Source organism: Carassius auratus, chromosome 9 (genome assembly GCF_003368295.1).
Source record: "Carassius auratus strain Wakin chromosome 9, ASM336829v1, whole genome shotgun sequence".
Taxonomy (NCBI): Eukaryota; Metazoa; Chordata; class Actinopteri; order Cypriniformes; family Cyprinidae; genus Carassius; species Carassius auratus.
In genome coordinates, this window is record NC_039251.1 from 6889388 (window position 1) to 6912147 (window position 22760).

The 22760-nt window shown below is 38.8% G+C and overlaps 2 protein-coding genes across 4 annotated transcripts in view; one reads left to right on the forward strand and one right to left on the reverse strand.

Moving 5' to 3' along the window:
* LOC113108249 (E3 ubiquitin-protein ligase SH3RF3) overlaps positions 1 to 6365 on the forward strand; it is a 48707-nt gene extending 42342 nt beyond the window's left edge. Inside the window, exons 9-10 of one of the 2 annotated variants that reach the window (XM_026271160.1) lie at positions 1 to 124; positions 4559 to 6365. The exon at positions 1 to 124 is cut by the window's left edge and continues 80 nt beyond it. In XM_026271160.1, coding sequence (XP_026126945.1) covers positions 1 to 124; positions 4559 to 4663 — 229 coding nt within the window. In that variant the 3' untranslated portion in view covers positions 4664 to 6365. Of the gene's footprint in view, positions 193 to 4558 lie in introns of both variants that reach the window. The other variant, XM_026271159.1, reaches the window with a different exon arrangement.
* A 5392-nt stretch (positions 6366 to 11757) lies between these two features.
* LOC113108251 (septin-8-like) lies at positions 11758 to 17054 on the reverse strand. 2 transcript variants are annotated; one of them, XM_026271161.1, is made up of 10 exons: positions 16900 to 17054; positions 15253 to 15367; positions 14974 to 15169; positions 14534 to 14720; positions 14292 to 14453; positions 13967 to 14063; positions 13721 to 13889; positions 13271 to 13403; positions 12263 to 12447; positions 11758 to 12136 (listed from the first exon to the last, which is right to left on the reverse strand). In XM_026271161.1, the coding sequence occupies exons 1-10, from the start codon at positions 16927 to 16929 to the stop codon at positions 12121 to 12123; spliced, it is 1290 nt and encodes a 429-aa protein (XP_026126946.1). In that variant the 5' UTR covers positions 16930 to 17054; the 3' UTR covers positions 11758 to 12120. The 2 variants fall into 2 exon arrangements, with proteins under 2 accessions (XP_026126946.1, XP_026126947.1); XM_026271162.1 differs by having other exon boundaries at positions 11758 to 12157; positions 16900 to 16929.
* Positions 17055 to 22760: the final 5706 nt, after the last annotated feature.

The window sequence follows — 22760 nt, forward strand, 5'->3', positions numbered from 1 at the left end:
GCCGTGCGCTCACAGCCGAGCCGGATCCTGTCCCAACGAGAGCGAGATGCAGGGGGCGATGGGGATGGAGCCGCTGCACAGGAAGTCTGGATCTCTGGACCTTAACTTCTCTGTGTCTCCTCCGGTGCGTCAGGCCTGTTCCTCTTCACCGCTGGCCGTCCGACCCGAGCCCAAGCCTCTGTCCCGAGAGAGGTCAGCACGCTTACACTGAGATGATAACATGTACAGGACTCATTATGTCTATTATTATAATCAGTGTCCCTGCAGCACAGAAGCAGTCATAGGCTCACATATACACGTGTGAATCACATGCATTTAAGAAATGTCTCAAGCATTTTTTATGCAATTTTAGTTAAATAAGTAAAAGAAGAGTCCATGCACTTTGAGCACCAGGTGTAGTTTGGCTTGTGTCTATCAGTGACTGCGCCCTCTTGTGGACTGATGCTCTAAAATACAGGGCTGGAAAACGAAAAAAAAAATTCAGTCGGTTCACTCCGAGCAGAATCGTATCTGGATGCTAAAATGCTGTTTAATATAAAGAATATAGAATAATAGTAAATTTATAAGTAACGCTGTATATGCGTCCGAGAGTCGACTCCAAATTTCATTCAATCATTATTTTGAGGTTAATAGCAAATGAAATCTGTTCATCTTCTGGGAAATTTGTGAAGCTCCTCAAGGCTATTTCAGTTCCCCTCACTCCACAACAAAATAATTTCAATTAACAGTATTTAGAAAAAAACAAGAATTATAAATATAAGAAGCTATAGCAATATTAAAGACAGACCAAAACTAATTAATTTAGACTAAAACGAAACTGAAACCAACGTTGGGTTTCTCATTCCACACACAATCAAAGTTTTCGTATTCGCCATATATATCGGTCAAAATCAGCTGATGTGAGTTTGCTGCACTCAGAAACCGGTGACTCAGCAGAGCTTGTAGCTACGAGCTTTTGTCATCGTTAAATCTTTCTCGGACGTTTATGTCGAAATTGTTCAGCGCATCTATCTGTGCATGATGGTGTCGTGACTCTGGCGAGCGGAGCTTCTCAGAGTTGGGAATAATCAAAGGAGAGCTGCGGTCCTCGGTTGGGCAGGAAAAGGTTAAGCATGCTGACGCTTTAGTGTAGAGACCTGCGCGGGATGGATTTTTCTGTCCCGCTCCCGCAAGATTTTATCCCGCTCCCGTGAAATATATGTTATTTTCTCCCGCTCCCGCGAACGATCAAGTTTCGTCCCGCTACCGCCCGCAAAATCCCGCGGGTAAAGTAGGCCTGTAAGTTTTTTTGTTTTTTGTTTAATCCATTGCATATTCTGCTTGCTACTCTGTTATTTTTTCAATTGCTCCCCTGTTGATTATAAATTAAAAAAAAAGAAACAAATGTTTCGTTTTATTTGTGTTTAATTAAATGGATGAAAGGAACGAACATGGAAATTAGAACATAGAACATAGAAATAAAGTAAAAAAGTAAGAAATGTAAATAAAAAAATATACCTATTAGGCTATAGTATAGCCTAATGAATTATATAATAATAATAAACCTGGATTTATTTCATGTTCAAAGGAAAATTAGCCTATACTGCTTAAGAATGTCTTGTATTGTTCAAACATTAAACAAACAAAAAAATCATTTTTCCTCAATAACAAAATAGACCAATTTTAAATATTTAGCAAAATAAATAAATAATTAAAAATAAACGGAATTTAAAAAAAAAAAATTGAAGACTACGACTTCTAGTCTGTGCAGGAATAGCATGTTCTTCACTAATGAGGGCTTCAGATTAATCCGTCTCTGCGCTCTTATGCGACTTCAATCACTGAAGCCCTCTCCAATGGTGCGCTGGGAGCTGGAGATGCACATGACGTGTTACTTTGCTTCATCTCGGAAACTCTTGACATCGCCTTTTCCACCTCTGGATCTCTCGCTATTTCGGAATGGAATTACACGTCGCTGTCCATGGTTTCATCAGCATCCTCCCATTCCGCAAAGTCTATTTTATTTCATTTTAGTCTATTATAAATAAAGTTTATCTGTTTCTACTAATTTTATTTTGCTAGATATTTCCACTTTGCGGGAGTCCCGCAAATAACTTTATTTTCCCGCAACCCGCACACAATAATATCTTGCCGCCCGCATTCACCAATCAAATATTGTCCTGCGGTACTCCCAGGTCTCTACTTGAGTGTCGAATGCACATACACCAACGCCTAGAAAAAATAGGCTCTTTTTGCTGCGTCATCAGGCCAAATTTGGTCTTAATCCGGCCCTGAAGGCGATGCCATTAGCCGTGTTTCCACTATCGAGCTTAAACCGGGCGTGCTAGTGCGTGCCAGGGCCAGTCGCGTTTCCACTGTCAAAAGCGGGCCAGCTGGGGCTAGAGGAGGAGTTATGAACAAAGGCGGAGTTTCTCCGCGTCTAGAGAGCATCAGCGCGGATCATTTCAGAAAGATAACAGCTTTAACACCTGTATTAAACACTTTTTTAAATAAATCGAGCTCAAAACTCACTTTCAGTCAGCAGCAAGTGTTTGAAATAACTTGATCCGATGTGGATTATAATCACTAAACAAGGCAGAAATATTTATAAGCCATGAAAAAGATATGCACGCTAAACATTAACGTTACCATAGTAAACATGGTAAAATATGACCTGCTTGAAGAAATCAGACGTCAGCTTCTTATTAACAGTCGTGTTTAGTAACTTAATATTATCTGTCACAAGCCTCGTCTCGAGAGTTTATCTCACGTTGCCTATCATAAAACAATTTAGCCTAATAATGTTTTTGTTCGGGAACTTTTATAAAAACAGAGATATTATCATTCATTCTAAATGTGACGGCTATACTGTGGCTAATAAACAGAAACAGACTCAACTGAATAAGCAGGCTATTTTCATAAGCGTTAAAAATAAATAAATAAAATAGAAATAAGTGTATTTTTGTGTGACTAATTTTGAGTCCTGATAAATTAAATCAATATGATCAATGTATCACTTATTCTATAGTTAAAACATTGATGCTTTAGTTTTGAATGTGAATTTATAACAAAGCATGCAAACAAACGGCCGCTTTTATCATGTTGGTTTTGTGATCGCGCATGTTCCAGGGACTTATTTCTTAGTTTTCTGATAATTTCTCTTTGATGGTGAAATTTTGAGTTTGCATGACGTTGTTCTGAGAGGCGTGTAAAGGGCGTGTTTTAGTGATTGAGACTTGACTGAGTTCACAGCTGAGGGACATTTCACTTGTGCGTGCGCTGTTCTGCTGGAATTCTGATTGGTTGACAGCAAATTTCAAATATTAAACAGAACGATAAAATAAAGTTATTAACCGGTTTATGTCCATTTCAAATATTCGATTCTGTTCGGAACTAAAAACATTCATTTCTGTTCCGGTCAAAATATCGTTCGTTTCCGGTTTTCGTTTCTTGAACCGGTTCAGAGCCCTGCTAAAATAAGATGTGTGTCTGCTAGTATTGAAATATGTGATGAGAATTCAAATATGATCATTCAAATTTTGACCATTTAATAATTATACCCCTCTGCTCCAAAGTTTGGAATAATTTGATTTTTTTATTTTTTATAAAAAAAAAAAAAAAAAAAATTCTTCTGCAGACCAAAGCTGCATTTATTAATGAGTCAGTATCTCCAGATCTGGGCTGTCAGAATAAAATCAGTTTACAATATTCATCTAATTCAAGATCTAATGCACATTTAAATCCATGCATTCAAAGGATCATGAAATCCTAAAACCCATTTTTGATGTTTTCAAGATGTTAAAAAACAAGTTCAGGTTGCTCACAATGTTTATTATTTAGGGAAAGTGGTTTTTTGAGCTACATCATCAGTTTTCTGAGCTTTTCTCATTATTATTCATGAGCATGAACTCTTATGATCCAATCACAGCGCTGCATTATGCATGAGGTTGTGTTACAGTGCAGAAGTCAAATCTGAATACACATCTGAATGCTTAAAATTTAAGATGTTGTAGCAAGCACAATTTTATAAAGTTAAATCTTTTTATTTTTGCGATTTTATGTATTTTAGTTAAAACAAACAGTGAATGCACTCTAAAAGCCCAGTTTGTCCTGATGCAGTCTGATCTGTGTTTGTCTGTGGCGCCCTCTTGTGGACTGTTTTTACTAGTATTGAAATATATATACTGTAATTTAAATACATTTTACTTTTTTTATATATATATATATATTTCACATTTATACACTATCAGTCAAAAGTTTGGCATAATTTGGACTTTATTTTAATTAAAGAAGTTTCTTCTGTATACCAAGGCTGAATTTATTTGATCAAAAATACTGTAGAATTGTGAAATATTATTATATAAATAATATAATTAATAAAGCATCTGTTTTCTGTGTGAATCTGTGTTATTGTAAAGAATAATATTTCACACTTTTACACTATTTTTAATCAGATAATGCCACCTCAGAGAGCAGAAGAGGTCTGTTTCTGTCACTGAAAGCGTCTGGTGGAGAGCTGTGTGAGAGTTTCTCCTGTTATCCTCCTCACTGAGAGCTGTGTTCGGTCTCTCTCCGTCAGGTACCGTGTGGTTGTGCCGTATCCTCCACAGAGCGAAGCCGAGATCGAGCTGAAGGAGGGAGACATCGTGTTTGTGCTCAAGAAGCGAGAGGACGGCTGGTTTAAGGGCACTCTCCAGCGCACCGGACGGACCGGTCTGTTCCCCAGCAGCTTCGTGGAGAGCTTCTAGAAGATCAGAGCCAGACACCAGCTCCAGACGAGCTGTACTGCCATCGTCCTCCGCACAGATCCGTCAGGAGGACTTCACCAGACTCAGACAGTGTCTTCATCTCCATCAGAGACGACTCAACCAGGGTGTTCTTCATAACTCATGAGGAGATGTGAACGCAGGAGTGATGATGAATCTCACAGAACCTGACAGTGGCGTATTTCACACCAAAATCAAGAGAGAGAAAAGATAAATTAAAACAAATGACAAACTCAATTCTATTTTGCATAAAGTAATTATAAAGCCTATTTTAGGTGGGGTTTTTGCATCATTTTTCCCCACTAAAATCATGATATGTAAATGGTGAATTATTAATACGGCATGTTAGTATTAGAGTCGTAGTGCCTTTATGCTCAAGTAAGAAGAGTAAATCTGATTTCTGAAGATCATGTGACACTGAAGACTGGAGGAATGATGCTGAAAATACAGCAGAGCATCACAGAAATACATTACACTTTAACACAGATTCACACAAGAGAAGTTTATCATAGCTACTTTATCAGATTGTAATAATTCACAATATTACCATTTTAACAGTATTCTTGAAGAAGGCTTCGTGAGCAGAAGAGACTGTTTAAGATATGATCTGTTCTTTCTTTTAGTTTTGGAGTGAAGTATGAGCCGGACATGTTTTGATGAGATTCACTCACACTGCCTGTGCTTTATAATGAAAGTTTGTTGAGTGAAAGCACAAACTCCTTTCTTTGATTGTTTTCTATGCCCTAGAGCATCATGGGATGTGCACGCTGTTTCCTGACACTGTTTGTCTCCTGATCCATCAGCTGTTCTCACTGTGGTTCATGAGTTTATCATGTGCTCAGCCAGAAACACACCAGCACCAGCACACAAACATAATTCATGAGATCTCGTTTAATTGAAATGAAGTTAAAATAAAGTGAAATGTTAATGTTAGAAATGTTGCATTGGCAGTTAACTGAAATACAAAAATTGAAGCACTAAAATGACTAACTGAAAATAAAAACTAAAACTGAAAAAAATAAAATCATTAAACCTAAATAGTATTATAATATATAATATAATAAATGCAAATAAATAAAATAAAAACTGAAATGCAAAAAAAATACATAAACATAAATCGATTAGTGAATAATAGTAACATTATAAGTTGATCCCTGGTGTAACTGAAAGTCTTCTGACACTTTTCAGAGTGAATCTGAGCGTTTGTTTCTGTGCTGGTGTAGAGTTTGTTTCAGCGTTAAGAGAGTTTGAGCATCACGTGTCAGAAGAAGCACATCTTTATTTCTACAGATGAATGAATGAACAGCACGAGACGCTCAGGACAGATCCAGACCCCAGCGGCGTCTGAAGCACACACACACACACACACACACACACACACACACACACACGTCTACACACTGAGCACTTCATCAAGCACACGTTTCATTTCTGCACATTAACTGACACGAGCTGCTCTTTGTGTCCTTGTGCAGCCAACAAACCCTTATTCTCACAATTGCTAGTGTTTTCTTGCAATTGTGAGTTTACATTTCACAATTCTGCCTTTTTTTTTCTTGCAAGTCTGACTTTATATCTTGCAGTTGTGAGTTTATATCTTGCAATTGCAAAAAAAAAAAAGAAAATTCGTAATTATTTTTCTCAATATTTGATTGAGTGGTGGAAACAGGCTTCATTGGTAAACGTCCCAGTCCTCTGCAGACTTGCACTCAGACTGAAGCACAAGACAAGCGTCTGAAGGTCAGAGAAACACGTTTCTGCATCCGTGGAGCTCACAGACGATGAAAAGCATCACATGGATGGAGTAATGAGCACATGGATCGTTCCCGAATTATTCAGCATAGAAGTCAAAGTTTTAGACGCTGGATCTTCATAAGCACAAGACGATTCATCCAGATGTTCCCAGTGACTCCTGGCTTCGTTTCTGTTTCTTTGGATGGATTCCTACAGTGTTTTTAATCTCATGGTCTCTATGTCGTGCTCTTTTATCAAATCATTCTGGATTTGATCATGGTGCCGTTTTCTCTCACTTGGAGTTTCGGCATTTTGCTCGCCAGAAGACAAGCACACGTTGGTCTCCATGTTGGAGATGATGGACGGTCATGGTTCCTGCTTCTGAAAAGAGGAATAATTCACCCTCAGATGATCATTCTGTCATTATTTACTCTCGTCATGATGTTATTTTCACAGGCAAACACAAAGATGAGAACTCCTGAAGATCTTGTTGTTATGCCTGAAATAACATCATAAATAATTGCAGAACGATTCACGTGAATGTTTCAGGATGAACTGATTGTACGTCGGTCTTTCACGCGACTGCAGAGAACGAAGAAGCTCTGTATGATCACATATTTATATGCCATTGGTGCTGGAGTGGAGATGTTGGGGAATATTTCCTCAAGCACTTGTTCTCTGGTATTTGACATGGTTTTATTTACACATTGTCTTATATTGAATATGATGATAATGTGGTTTGTTTTGTTCGTTTGTCAAGTACATTTTAGCAATAAATGCCTTTGATTCAAAACCATGACTCATGGAGTTGGGGGGGGGGGGGGGTGCATTTCAAGTTACGTAATCAGATTACTTTTTTCAACTAGTAAACTACTCTACAGATGTGAATTTAGATGTTGTTCAGCCTCATGCTTATTCATTTCACATTTGGTTTAAAAAGCCTTTTGCAGTTGGCAAAAATATAACTTTTTTGGAAAAGATAATCCTTTTCTGGCATTTTAAGTAACCCATAATTTTTTATCGTACAGATAAGAGCAATGCATCAGTCAAATCTGTAAAGGCCGGGTCTACATTTACTTGTATAAACCCATAACAACAACAAAACTTTGTGCTTTTGTAAAATAAAGCTCAGCGAATACTCGACACACAGACATGAGACATATATTTTGTCTAATGTCTACTTTTAAATGAAGTCGTGTCGAAAACAAATATTTTGTGATAAAGTTATTGAAACCAACACGATGTCGTCTTTCCCATCTGAGCTAGTAATCTCTGATGTGATCACGCTTTTGATATTAAATTACCGATACGCACGGCATGTAAACATCACCTCCGTAAACAAAGCAGCAAGACTTTACTTCAAGTTCATCTCAGTGACTGTTTGTTTCTGGAAGAAGATGCACTGAGAGGAATAAGCTTTGGTTTACCTCCGAAAAAGAAGGAGGCTTGATCCAGCGGAGGAGGTCATTTATATAAGTAAGTCTTTTTTTTATTATCCTACTTACATTAGTTTTTATTTTGTTATTGGGATGAAACTTGTAGGGGGCACAAACTGACGCAGGGTTTAGTTGTAACACACCTGGTTAAAATATTTCCACACATGCTAGCATAACCAAATTTACTGTATTTGCTATTTGCCATATCAACACTATATAAAAAAAAAAGTGCGCCAAAATTCAAAAACATTTTGAAGGTATCACATAATATTTATTTGACCAAAGGAAAAGTACATTTCTGGCTGAAATCTCAGTTTTTAGTTTTCTTTTCAAATAAGACAAATCTGCTATAATTTTATTTACGCCAGCATGGTTACAATGAGTTTATTGTCAAACTTAAAAATGATATCATTTTTAATTCTTAAAAAAACCCACCATTATTATATATGAAAAAGTAATTTTTTTTTTTTTTTTATTGCAAAAAATATTTTAGTTAGTCTCGTGTATGTTTTTAATTGGATCAGATAGTATTTTAAGCCGTGTTATGGCTGTGTTACAATGTGCCCCACCTACGGGGCATGTTTCATTTCACTTCCTTTCTTTTGAGGTAAATACCCCCCAAAATATATGCTGTATATGTAATGTGTCTGTGACCCAACACTGTCCACACAGATGTACACTATACACATACATGATCATTGTGATTTAAAGTGATTCTCCATGGCAATCTGCTGTATTTGATGAGTTGTCTCATGCACATTAAATGAATCCAGCAGAACAGTTATTTATCCAGCCACAGCACAATAAGAATCAATCCCACTCATTGTAATCACTAATTGGATTCATTACTGCTGGACTCATTACTAATTGGACTAGTGCTGTTGAACACAGAGGTCAGTCTGCAGAGAAGCAGCTGTGTTTCACTGGAAACAATGAATCATTATCATGACGTCTGGCTCCATTAAAGGATCTCCACTATCTGCTTTCATCCAGTGATGTGTAGGAAAATACATTTTGCTCTTGACTTTGTCTGAGCTTCAGGAATCAACATCACCACAGTGAATGAAATGTTTCCGAGTCCAGAACTGTATGTGAGGAAGAGGAAAGACTGTGACGCAAATAATGAAAAAATGATAAACGGACAACACATATTTGTATTGTCATCTTTTCTCACCACACGCAACAACAAACACACAACCCACTGTATAAAATGATTTTTCAAACTTGGAAATAAAGATTATTGGAGTTCATTTTACAAGAAAAATCTATTTTAGTCTATCTATTTCAAACCATGTCATATTTAGTGTTTAATGTGCTTAATGCTGGATGTGTTTCAGGTTTTGTCTTCTCCAGATGTTCACTGATGGACTGGAGTGCTGTGGATTATTGTGATGTTTTTATCAGACTCTCATTCTGACGGCACCCATTCACTGCAGAGCATCCATTGATGAGACACTGATGCAGTGCTACATTTCTCCAAACCTGACGAAGAAACAAACTCCTCCTGATCTCAGATAACCTGAGGATGAACACATTTTCAGCATGCTCATTTCTTAGTGAACTTCTCAGAAAGCATGTGTTTAATGAAGTGGTTCAGCTCATCTCTTGGTGATTTAGTCTCTGTTCTTCACTCTAGTACCATGTGAAGATGACAACAACATGCCTAATACAAGACTTTTGCTTTAATCGAATCATGACCTGTCTGTTTCTTTCACGGCTATATCTCTCTCTCCATGTTTTCCACATGAGCAGTCCTGGAAGTGTCTCATCTCGTGTCCAAATGGAGCGTGGTCTTGTACTCAGACATTTAAAATCTTCCGCAGCGTGAGTAACAAACCAATTTCCCGGCTGAACACTGAGAGGAGTCACTCAAGACGGCCGCCGTGGCTGCTGACTATCTATATGCAAATGCAGACGATTATTCCAGGAGCCCCGACACCAAAATGAGGTTATTCCCTTCACTACAACTGGAAACTGGCTTGTTTGAAATTCCCCTCAGGACACGGGAAGTGACCACAATCCTGGGAAATAATGCAATGATAGTCCAGCACTGATGGAAGGTATCTCATCCACATCAATCTTAGTTTATGTCCTAACCAGCTGCGACAAGCAATCAGTGAAATTACATTTTGTTGGTCACTGGTTCATATTTCAGGTCGATCCGTCCACACTGAAAACTCATTTGAGCAAAGTGTATTTGCCATTAAAAACAGACAAGGAGAGATTGATCATGCAAAGTTTTTAATCACAATGATGATGCCTGGAGAAACATCTCAGGAAAATAAAAGGTATGTGTTTTTAGTTTTAAGATCTATTCAGATTTATTTAAATAATTTGGAAACCAATGGTACTAAATAATCACTAATGTTCAATGGTTGACTCACAGTATATTTAATATATAATGCTCAAAAAATAAAAGGAACACTTAAACGCACAATGTAACATACAAGTGTTGCCTTTATTTTTTTGAGCAGTGTGTGTGTGTGTATATATATATAATTTATAGTGAATACTATAGTGTTTTAATCTCAGTGGTAGTTCTGGGGATCAGAGGTATCCGAGGCACATCAAATAGTCACTGGGGTTCCTCAGGGATCAGTTCTTGGACCGCTTTTCTTCTCTATATACACTACATCACTAGGTCCCATTATACAGGCACATGGATTCTCCTACCAAAACTTGTCTCTCTCTTTATTTATTCCTTCCCTTTCTGGCTTGTACTGATTTAAACAATACCTGAAACTTGAAATTATGAGCACTTCCTGTGACTGTTTGCCTCTTTAAGATGAATCGCTTTATGTAATCTCCATTTGTAAGTCACTTTGAATAAGCGTCTGTAAAATGAATAAATGTAAATGTTTTGAACTATACTATAGTAAAGTACTTGAATTGGTGTGTTGTGGTAATGCTATAGTTGCTGTGGTAATATAGCAACTTTAATAATAAAAGAAATTCCTTGACCGAATACTATACCAAGTTTTCTACAACTATAGGGTATATTACACTACAGATAACTGTAGTAAAAACTAAAGTATACCACAGTATTTATCAGTTAATACTACAATATGCTGTAGTGCTCATTATCAAAGTGTTGTAATTACTATAATATATACAGTATAATACACTTATATGGTCAAAAACACTATAGTATTTCCTATAAACGACTATGTTTTTAATATGTACTTTTATTTTAATATTTCAACAATTTAACACATTTGCATGTTGATATCAGATAATGGTTATGTGCCTTGCAAGTAAAAAAAAAAAAAAACTTTAATCAATTAATAATCAAAATCATGTTTACAATATGTATGATTTAACTTATTCCATTTTAATAAAGTCACAAAGTGATTTTTACGGAAATAATCTAGTTTCAAATACAAGTTTGTCAGGGTGTCAGTTATCTGGATATAATGGGACCTAGTGATGTAGTGTATATAGAGAAGAAGAGCGGTCCAAGAACTGATCCCTGAGGAACCCCAGTGACCAGTTGATGTGCTTTGGATACCTCTGCTTCCCAAAACTACCAGTGAGATTAAAACACTATAGTATTCACTATAAATTAGTACAGTATACTACCTCTGTAGTATTTCTTCATCTGGGTTGTTATATATATATATATATATATATATATATATATATATATATATATATATATATATATATATATATATATATATATATATATATATATATATTCTTAGCAAGACATGTTTGGCATTTCTGCTCTCATCATTACAAAGTTTGTGTCCAACTTTGTTCAGTGATATATTTTAATATTCTTCAATAGATATAAAAGGGGGGAAAATATTTATGATTTCAGTTCACATGAATGCAAGAAATACAGTCTGCAGAAAAATACAAGTTTATTTGGTTAAAACATCACCCAAAATAACACTGTATAAATACATGTAACATGAGTATAAAATGTGAAAATAAATGCAATACGGTAAACATTTGTGGTAGACTACTATAGTATATTTCTGATTAATGTTTTTAGCCCTCCACAACCATAAAAACACAAGTCTCCAGCAGAATAATCATACACTTGCCAGTAAAAATAGTAGATAACGTTCTCAAAAGATCATATTCTGTGATAAACATCTGCATTGTGCTCATAAGAAACCATTGGTATTTAGGCACCGAGGTGAAGTTCTTCAGAGGTGTCCGTGATACAGTACCGTAATGCTGTTTCTGTGTCGCCTTCACATGAGTCCAGAGCTGAAGAACCACACACATCAGCTGTGAGAACACAAACACACATTCAGACATGACACACACACTCCCATAATGCTTCAAACCACATCTCCCTCACAGTCCTGAGAGGCTGAACATGCGGTCACTCACTTCTTGCGGTCCTTGTCCTTCTTGTTGTTGCTGCTGGTGTTGAAGGTCTGCGCCTGCAGGAGCTCGCTGGCAGCTCTGCGCTTGCTGAAGACACTCATCTCCTCCTCCAGACTCCTGCGCTTCTCCTCCAGCTTACTCTTCTCCTCCGCATGCATCCGCTTCAGCTGCTCGAACTTCCCCTGCAGCTGATCTCACACACACAGAGAGAGAGAGAGAGAGAGAGACACACACAGAGAGAGAGAGACACACACAGACACACACACACACACACACACACATACACACACACACAGAGAGAGACACACACACACAGACACAGAGAGAGAGAGACACACACACACACACACACATACACAGACAGACACAGAGAGAGAGAGACACACACACAGAGAGAGAGACACACACACAGAGAGAGAGACACACACACACACACACACACAGAGGCACACAGAGACACACACACACAGACAGACACAGAGAGAGAGACACACACACACACACACACATACACACACACACAGACAGACACAGAGAGAGAGAGACACACACACAGAGAGAGACACACACACACAGACACAGAGAGAGAGAGACACACACACACACACACACACACACACATACACAGACAGACACAGAGAGAGAGAGACACACACACAGAGAGAGAGACACACACACACACAGATAGAGAGAGACACACACACACACACAGACACACAGAGGCACACAGAGACACACACACACAGACACACACACACACACACACACACCCTCTGCTGTTAAGGAGAACTTACTGCACACATCCTAAAAATCTATTTTATGTTAAACCTTTATTAAACTTGTGTTTAATTGTATAGGTTTCACAGGATAAGAATCAAAAACATAAAAAAAACGTAATGTAAACAAACAAACAATCATGAATTAGTGAGCTGAAGGGTGTGTGTGTGTGTGTGTGTGTGTGTCTGTGTGTGTGTGTGTGTGTGTGTATCTGTGTGTGTGTGTGTGTGTCACCTCTCGTTCAGCATCCTTCAGCTCAGACTCTTTCTCTTTGACTCTCTGCACAAACGTCTGTCTCATCTCTTCCTCTCGTCTCTGCAGCTCGCCCACAAACTCCTGCCGCTTCTCCTCGTACGTCTGCTGAAGACTGCAACAACACACTCATCACACACTCAACACACACTCATCACAGCCTCAGCACAGTCTCAGCACAGTCTCAACACACACTCAGCACAGTCTCAGCACACACTCACCACACACTCAGCACACACTCACAGTATTTGAGACACTTATGTTTATTTAGTTCTCTTCAGAGTGAACGAAGCGGATCTGAAGAGACTGGTTAAGAAAGCCCAGCTCTCTCTCTTCCTCTGTTGTGAGAAGCCCAGCAGAAATCTGAGGAATGTGTGTGTGTGTGTGTGTGTGTTCCCACGCTCCGGGCCACAGGGGGCGCTGTGCTCTCACCTGACGGGTTTGCTCTCGGGGTCGGTGTCTCTGAAGCCCATCTCCTCCAGCTTGCAGCGTCTGTAGAGCTCGTAGTGTCTGCTGTGCGTCTGCTCGCGCAGGTCCTCCATGTTCACACAGATCAGCATCTCACGCAGCTTCACGAAGTCACAGTGACTCTCGTTCTCCACTGAAACACACACACACACACACACATCCTCATCCAGCTCCAGCTGAGAGAGTGAACACCGTGTGACGGAGGCTCACCCTGAACGACGCCCCATGGGTACTGCCTGGCCTTCACCATCTTGTTCCCGACGCTCACCTCCTCCGTGCTGCCCACCACAGCGAAGGGAAGGTGACCCTGACGGAGATACTCTGTTAACACTTACAGTTACACACAACACACACGTAAAGCTGATATAAAACCACTTCTGTACATGTCTTTTGATGCGGACGTCTTATCGTCTTTGACCCATATACACAGGGGATCCTAAAATAAGCCTGACTTTAATCTGATGTGGTGTTCCTGCTGATGTTGAGATGTTTAACACACACACACACACACGCACACGCGTGTCTGAGGACTCACGTTCATGGCCGTGTTGATCTTGGCCACGCTCTCGTCGTCGATGGGGAACTGGTAGATCTGCACGCCGTTGCTCACCAGCTCGCTCATGATCTTGATCTTGAACTTGTGCAGCTCGCTCTTGGAGATGGTGTCGGCTTTAGCGATGACGGGGATGATGTTGACCTGCGGAGCACGAGCAGAAGAAGAGCTCCTCAGTCTCAGGAGGTCAGGGGTCATCACGTCTGACCCGAGCACACACTCACCTTGCTGTCCAGTTTCTTCATGGTGACCAGGTCCAGGGATTTGAGCGAGTGTCCGGACGGAGCAATGAAGTAGAGACACGCGTGGATCCTGGAGTCGTGATAGTTGTGGAGCGAGCGCTTGATCTTCAGCTCCTCCTGTAAGTACGACTCGAACTGTGTGTCGATGTAGTCCACGATGTGCTGGTAACTATCACACACACACACACACACACACAGAGAACGCATCAGGACCAGTGTTTGGAGAAATATAGCACTGCGGTGAATGGGTGCCGTCAGAAAGAGAGTCTGATAAAAACATCACAATAATCCACAGCACTCCAGTCCATCTCTCTGTTTCAAGCCATGTCATATTTAGTGTTTAATGTGCTGTTTGGACTCTCCTTCTGACGGCACCCATTCACCGCAGAGCATCCATTGCTGAGACACTGATCAGAACGCACCTCTCTTGTTTGTTCATCTGATCGCCGAAGCCCACGGTGTTCACCACGGTGAGCTTCAGACGAACGTTACTCTCCTGGAGATCGTACGTCTGCGCTCGCAGCTTCACCTTCGGCTCAAAATGAGACGACTCGAAGTTCTCGAAGTTGGTGTTGAAGAGCGTGTCCATCAGCGTGGATTTACCGATCCCAGTTTCACCTGGAGGAATACGAGCCAGATACTTCCTCAACAACCCTATAACAACATCCGCATGTTTTACTGTGTCTGACTGTCTTACTAACCGATGCACAGGATGTTGAAGCAGAAGCCCTGGCTCGTGGACTTGTTGACCAGTTGATCGGGCAGACTGTCGAACCCGACGTGTCCCGATAGAGCCAGAAGACGGGCGTTCTTGTCCTGGAAGAGACCAGCGGGAGAGAAAACATCACACTGACCGCTGACAGCAATAGAAGTGACTTCAAATCTCCCTCTTAAACAAGTCTAACAGAGCTGTCAAACAAAACAAAACACACACGAAAAACTAATCGAATTCAAAAACGCTGAGGGGTTGAAACAATGATGCTGATTTGTTTCTAATTGTTTAAGCAATTTAATTAATTATATATGGTTAGTAAACATTATTTTAAACATGCACTTTTATTCAAAGATAGTCGTGTTATTTTATTGCTTTGCAGAAACGTGCATTAGAAATATTTCACTCGATGTGTTCTCTTGTGTCCTCGGGAGAGAAGACAAAAGCATCCCTCCAACTGAAATTATGTCTTTTAAATTCCAATATTATTAGAAAATGTATCATATTTAAGAACAGAATTCTAATTTAGTTTTTCAGCTCTAGTGTCTAATACACTGAGTTACAGTTAATCTTTCATAACTCTAACTTTTTACAAATTTTAACTTTTCATTTTTAACTTTTAAAACTTTAAGGTTTAGATTAAAATATATATTTTAAATGAGGTCTCAGACTTTTATGTCCACTGTATATGTTATATAACTATAGATATATGTGCAATAAATGCATCAACACATTTAAAAAATATATTTCTAACAAGTTTGACAACAAGTAAAATTCTAAATCTGCAAAAAGATCAAAACAAATATTAGTTATTAATTTAAATTGGGAAATGTTTTCACATTAATATTTGGTCATATATTGATAAATAATTAAGAATACGTAATAAATTAATAATTATAATAATGAAAGTAATATATTGATAAATCTGATGTCTGCATTCTGATTTAGAACAACTTTATTTTAGTATAAATAATAGTTTTATATATTGACAGATTGTATTAATATTTTTAATTGGCTTTTATTTTTGAGTTGAATGTTATTAATTTTCTTATATGATTTTTTTCATTTTTTGTAATATCACTATGCAGGTTTAATTTATTTTTGTATCTAATATTTAAATAAAAAGCAAATGTTTTTATGGTAAAATGTATTAAAACAGCATTAATGTATTAAAATTGATAATTCGGATGATTGTATTCAGATTGATAAATGTATTTTGATTGCTCATTCAGATACACACGTTCAGATTCATGAATCAGATTAATGAATTACAATTTATAAATAAGAATTTAGTTGAGATTATACAAATAACTGATAAATAAGTTCAATGTATTAAAATTGATAAATCAAAGTCAGGTAAATGCATTCGGATTGCTCATTCTGATACACGCATTCGGATTCAGAAATCGAAAAAAAAAATCATAAATAATTTAAATTGGTGCATATTGATAAATTAAATATATATCTTCAAAATGATTAATCAGATGTTTGTTTACAGATTAATAAATGAGGCGGGAGCGCGCTCGTCAGTTCGGGACACTCCCAAGCGCGCTCACGCCAACTCTCCCCCAAACTTCACACAGCCACAGAAACCAGAAAAGACTCAGAACAGGGAATATATGGATCGCAAACGTACCATCTGTCGAGCCACATCAGAAGAAGCCATTTGCACGCAGAAAACAGCGAATATTTGAAGAAATAAAATCAGATCACTTTCGGATGAAAGTCAAAAGTTGCCTCGTCCAATAATTTCCAGCTGACACGCCACTGGGAACAGCTCTACCACTCCAGCGACTCTGAGAGGGATTTCTGTGGATCTGAGTCAACAAAGTATAACGACTTCAATAGTTTCAAATACATTAGCGAGCACTTTTCTAACAGTAGACATCTACTTAACGCGAATGAACGCAATAAATCATGCTAGGTTTCATTAACTAAAACCTCTAAAGCTCAATGGAGTTCCAACCCCCCCTTGTCCCAGCAAAGTGGTACGATCCAACCAGGTGTAACTGGAATCCATTTTGGCTCAAGATGGAGCCACTTCCTGCGTTAACGCAAGACGCGCTTGAGCCCGAATGAACGCCGCCGTACTCCAGTTACACACCAGTGATTCTGTTCTTTAACAAGAGTTGCTAGGATGCAAACATCATATAGCTCTACCGACCCCTAGCTGACACATTCAGAACTCAATCTCTTATGTTTTACGTCATAATGGAGGATACGGTGATGTACCTCAGGCTTAGCCAAATGTATTAATATTCTGACAAAATATTTCATTTTCAAAATGATCAGAGGTGGACTGTAAGGAAGTACATTTGTTAAGTATATTCTCGAACAAATATGAAGTACTAACTCTTCTTTTTTTTTTCACAGGATAGCAACATGATGCATTGTTGTAGATTAAACTACCCAAAATTATATTTATTAGGCAACTTTAAATGTTATAAACTTAAACATATTTAGAAGTAAAATGCAACATTCACATCATAGCAGCAGTAGCTAATATTAATGCAAAACCATCCATTTTTTCAGAATGATACTGTGTACCTTTACTCTTAATACCTTATGCAAGATAATACTTTTACTTAAAGGATAATTCACCCAATAATTTAAATTCTGTAATAATTTACTCACCCTTAAGTTGCTCCAGGTCTAGAATTTTCATTTTTGGGTGAATTATCCCTTTAGGGAAGGTTTTAAATTTGACTAGTAGTTTTTCCCCAATGTGGTATTAGTAGTTACAGTACTAAAAGTATATAAATATTTCTTGAACTAATTACTTTGTAATAGCTCTAAACTGTCTCTCTTTTCCTTCTTTCCCTAAACCAGAGCAGACCCCTGTGCTGCAGGATAAAGCTGAATGTGTCAGTGCTGGACAGGTGTTTAATGGTGTTGTTCTGAGCACCGAGGTCCTGACAGAGCTGCTGGATTTTCTGAGAAGTGCCACAATCCAGACCCTGGTGTTTCTCTTCTGTCTGTCAGTGGTACATCATACAGATGGTCTCCAGAGTGTTTGACATGTGTCTCGTTCCAGTGTCAACTACATAATCCTCCGAGAGACTGATGGAGATGCATAGGAGATCTTTTCCAGATACTTCATTAACAGGAAGTCTTCTGATTATTAGTGAATGCAGTCTTGTGATGTAAAGGACAGCAGTTTGTAAGTGTTTTGCCTCGCCTTCTCATTAGACTATAGTGTGGTCGTCGTTACTTGGAAACTTTGCTTTATGTACTGCGTGTCTTACCCTGGTAAATACGTGCTGAAGTGGTGTTTGTTGTGGTGTTTGTCAAGGCACTTGAGTATTGTTTTTCTCACGTTTCTTTACTTTTCTTATAGCTTGTTCTCAAATACTTATTTAGGTCACTTGTACGAACTATGTGCTTTCAGATCTCTACTATCACTACAAACACACTTTGATGTGAGCGGCTACCGGTAGCCAGTGTAACCTGTTGAGGAGAGGAGTAACGTGAGCTGTTTTGGCTCATTGAAGACAACCCTCGCTGCTGGAGTCTGGATCAGTTACAGAGGCTTGACAGTACATGCAGGAAGAGCCAGGAGAGCATTACAATAGTCCAGTCTGGAGAGAACAAGAGGCAAGAAAATGGACTAGAAGTTGGGTGGCTTGCTCTGACAGGAAGGGTCTAATCTTCCTAATGTTGTATAAGGCAAATCTGCAAGACCGGGTCATTGTAGCAATATGGTAGCAATAAGGTGAAGCTAAACTGATGATCCAACACAACTACTAGGTTTCTTGCTGTCCTGGAAGAGGTTGACGAACCCAGCTGTATAGAGAAGTTGTGATGAAACGATGGGTTAGCTGGAACCACCAGCAGTTATGTCTTAAGATTGAGCTGAAGGTGATGGTCATTCATCCAGCTAGAAATGTCACTCAGACAGGCTGAAATGCAGCTACCATCGGATCATCTGGTTGGAATGAGAAGTAGAGTGTCATCAGCATTGCAGTGATAAGAAAAGCCATGCTTCTGAATGACAGATCCTAATGACGTCATGTAGATGGCGAAGAGAAGTGGTCCAAGTTCTGAGCCTTGAGGAACCCCAGGAGCAAGGTGTTGTGACTTAGAAACATCACCCCTCCAAGACACACTGAAGGATCTATCTGAGAGGTAGGAGTTAATACACAGGAGTGTGGTTCCAGAGATGCCCATCTTTCTGAGGGTGGACAGGAGAATCTGGTGATTATCGGTTTCAAAAGCACTAGACAGGTCCAGTAAGATGAGTACTGAGGATTTGGAAGCTGATCTTGCCAGTCGCAGGGCTTCAGTAACCGAGAGCAGGGCCGTCTCAGTTGAGTGGCCACTTTTGAAGCCAGATTGGTTGCTGTCCAGGAGAGTGTTCTGTGCAAGAAACATGGAGAGTTGGTTGAACACAGCTTGCTCAAGTGTCTTTGCAGTGAATGGAAGAAAAGATACTGGTCTGTAGTTTTGTAGAAGTACTGGATTTAGAGATGGTTTCTTAAGCAGTGGGCTTACTCAAGCCTAATGTTTTAGATTAAAGTTTTAATGCTGAAGGAAATGTACCAGAGTGAAGAGAGGTGTTGATAATGTGAGTAAGTGATGGTATGACTGAAGAAGAAATTGCTTGAATAGGAAATCAATAGGATCATAGGAATATAATCAAGTGGACAAGTTGTAGGATGATTGGACAGGATACGTTTGAAAATGTCTGTCTCTGAGAGTGGAGAGGAAAGAAAGTGTGTATTAGTCGTTGTTAAGATACTCTCAGTCTGCTGTGTGGAGAACAAAAACTGCAAAGTCGTCAGCTTTAAAGAGTCGATGGAGGAGGAGGTGGAGGCAGATTAATAAGAGAAAAGAAAGTTTTGAAGAGTGTGTGAGAGTCAGAATAGCTGTTAATTTTGTTGTGGTATGATGTTTTCGCAGTGAAGACATTTGAAGAGAGGAGAGACTGATACAAACACTGAGGTCAGTAGAATTTCTTGATTCATGCCATTTCCTCTCTGCAGCCCTGAGTTTAGAGCGATGTTAATAGAGAACATCGGACAGCCAGGGGGCAGATGGGGAGGTGCGTCCTGGTCTGGATGACAGTGGGCAAAAGTTGTCCAAGCAAGAGGTCAGAGTGGAGCAAAGAGTGTCTGTAGCACTGTTTGTTTCCAGAGCTGAAAACAGAGAGAGTGAACAAATTGAGGATGAAACCACAGAAGATAGGTGAGATGGAGAGAGTGAGCGTAGGTTCTGTCTAAAGGTGACCTGCATTGGAGTGTGAGGCACTTCAGGAGAAAGTGCTGGGTTAGCAGTAATGAGGAAGTGGTCTGAGGTGTGCAGTGGAGCAACTAAAGAGTTGTCCATGGAGCGTATGTAGTGTGTAGATGGTGTCCAGTTGGTTGCCTGATTTGTAAGTCGCTTAAGATCAAGTCAAGTCACCTTTATTTATATAGCGCTTTAAACAAAAAGGATTGCGTCAAAGCAACTGAACAACATTCATAAGGAAAAATATGCAAAATGACAGTCAAAGGCAGTTCATCATTGAATTCAGTGATGTCATCTCAGTTCAGTTTAAATAGTATCTGTGCAATCAAGTCAACGATATCGCTGTAGATCCGTGTTAATTTCGTTAATGAAGACAACGACTAAAAATATTCGTTTACCAAAATTTTTTATGTGACTAAGACGAGACGTTGACGAGCTAAAAATAATATCTGATGACAAAATTATGACGAAATGTATGCCGCGTCTTTGTTAACTAGACAAGACTGGACTATAATTTTATTTGGGGACTACCGGACATTCAAAATGCATCCTATAGAGGCTTGTCATTGGATTGCGATTGGATAAGGGCCGTTTGCATATCTATTATAAGTATGGCAGCCGCAGTGGATGGATAGACTAATAAAACACGAACTAGCGATCTGAAACAATGGCCTCAGCACCCGAAGGAGTAGGGACGAGGTGACCAGACGTCCCGTTTTCCCGGGAGTCACAATTCTTTGTCGATTAACTTAAAGTTAGTGAAAGCTGGATAGGCAGAATCACGATGATAGAAGTGTTCTCTCTCTCACGCGCACGCACGCTCCACTTCCTCAGTTCTCATCTATAGCGCGATCAGTTCTCAGCGCTCAAATACACACACAGCAGTCCAAATGTTTATCGTGTAGACTATCTCACGTAAATACAGTAAGTTATGGATTAAGTGAACGTGAACAGGTGGGTGAAAACTTAATGTGAGTCAGTATTTCATGCATGCCTTCCGTCTTAAAGGGACCGCATTCCAAATTAAATACCATTGGTAATGGTAAATCTGTCATTACCAACAAAAGATGTTAAATAAATGTATACTGTACATGTATCTGAAAAATGAGTTTAATTTGTATCTCTATTGTATTTGTCTTATTGTGCTTCTTTAAATATATATATATATATATATATATATATATATATATATATATATATATATATATATATATATATATATATATATATATATATATATATAATATTTTTATAAGTTGCTCCTTTTTCACTTAAAGGGATAGTTCACCCAAAAATGAAAATTGTCATAATTTATTCAAGGTTTTCCAAATTCAGTCCTTGATTCAAATTCATCATAAGCTTAATTGATTTGGTCTAAACAGAGAAGAATTAATGATTATTATAATTTGACATATAAACAATATAAACAACATATAAAATAGCTACCAAAATAAATTTTGGTAACTGCAGTTTGGCTGACTAAAAGTAGTAACTAAAAGTTGTCAAAAATGCAATTACTTTTTGTCGACTAAAACTAGACTAAAAGCATTTTTGTCTCAAGACTAAGACAAAATCAAAAATGCCTGCCAAAATTAACACTGCTGTAGTGATCCCAACTAAGCAAGCCAGAGGCGACAGCGGCAAGGAACCGAAACTCCATCGGTGACAGAATGGAGAAAAAAAACCTTGGGAGAAACCAGGCTCAGTTGGGGTCAGTTCTCCTCTGACCAGACGAAACCAGTCGTTCAATTCCAGGCTGCAGCAAAGTCAGATTGTGCAGAAGAATCATCTGTTTCCTGTGGTCTTGTCCTGGTGCTCCTCTGAGACAAGGTCTTTACAGGGGATCTGTATCTGGGCTCTAGTTGTCCTGGTCTCCGCTGTCTTTCAGGGAAGTAGAGGTCCTTTCTAGGTGCTGATCCATCATCTGGTCTGGATACGTACTGGATCCGGGTGACTGCAGTGACCCTCTGATCTGGACACAGACTGGATCTGGTGGCCACGGTGACCTCGGAATAAGAGAGAAACAGACAAATATTAGCGTAGATGCCATTCTTCTAATGATGTAGCAAGTACATAGGGTGTTATGTGAAGTGTTTCTGGTTCCGGTTTACCTAATTAATGCAGCCTAAAAATCCTTTAACGGATTTGGATATTAAAAGCATATTAGTATGTTATGTGTAAGCCAGGTTAAAGAGATGGGTCTTTAATCTAGATTTAAGCTGCAAGAGTGTGTCTGCCTCCCGAACAATGTTAGGTAGGTTATTCCAGAGT

Bases quoted from the DNA above. Each gene is read 5' to 3' on its own strand.
- LOC113108251 (XM_026271161.1), bottom strand. From the start codon at position 16,929: ATGGCTTCTTCTGATGTGGCTCGACAGATG. The intron at 13,890-13,966 runs GTGAGCCTCCGT...TGTGTGTTTCAG, and splicing joins CCCATGGGGCGTCGTTCAGG to TGGAGAACGAGAGTCACTGT. The intron at 12,448-13,270 runs GTGACACACACA...GTGTGAGATCAG, and splicing joins TGAAGGATGCTGAACGAGAG to CTGCAGGGGAAGTTCGAGCA.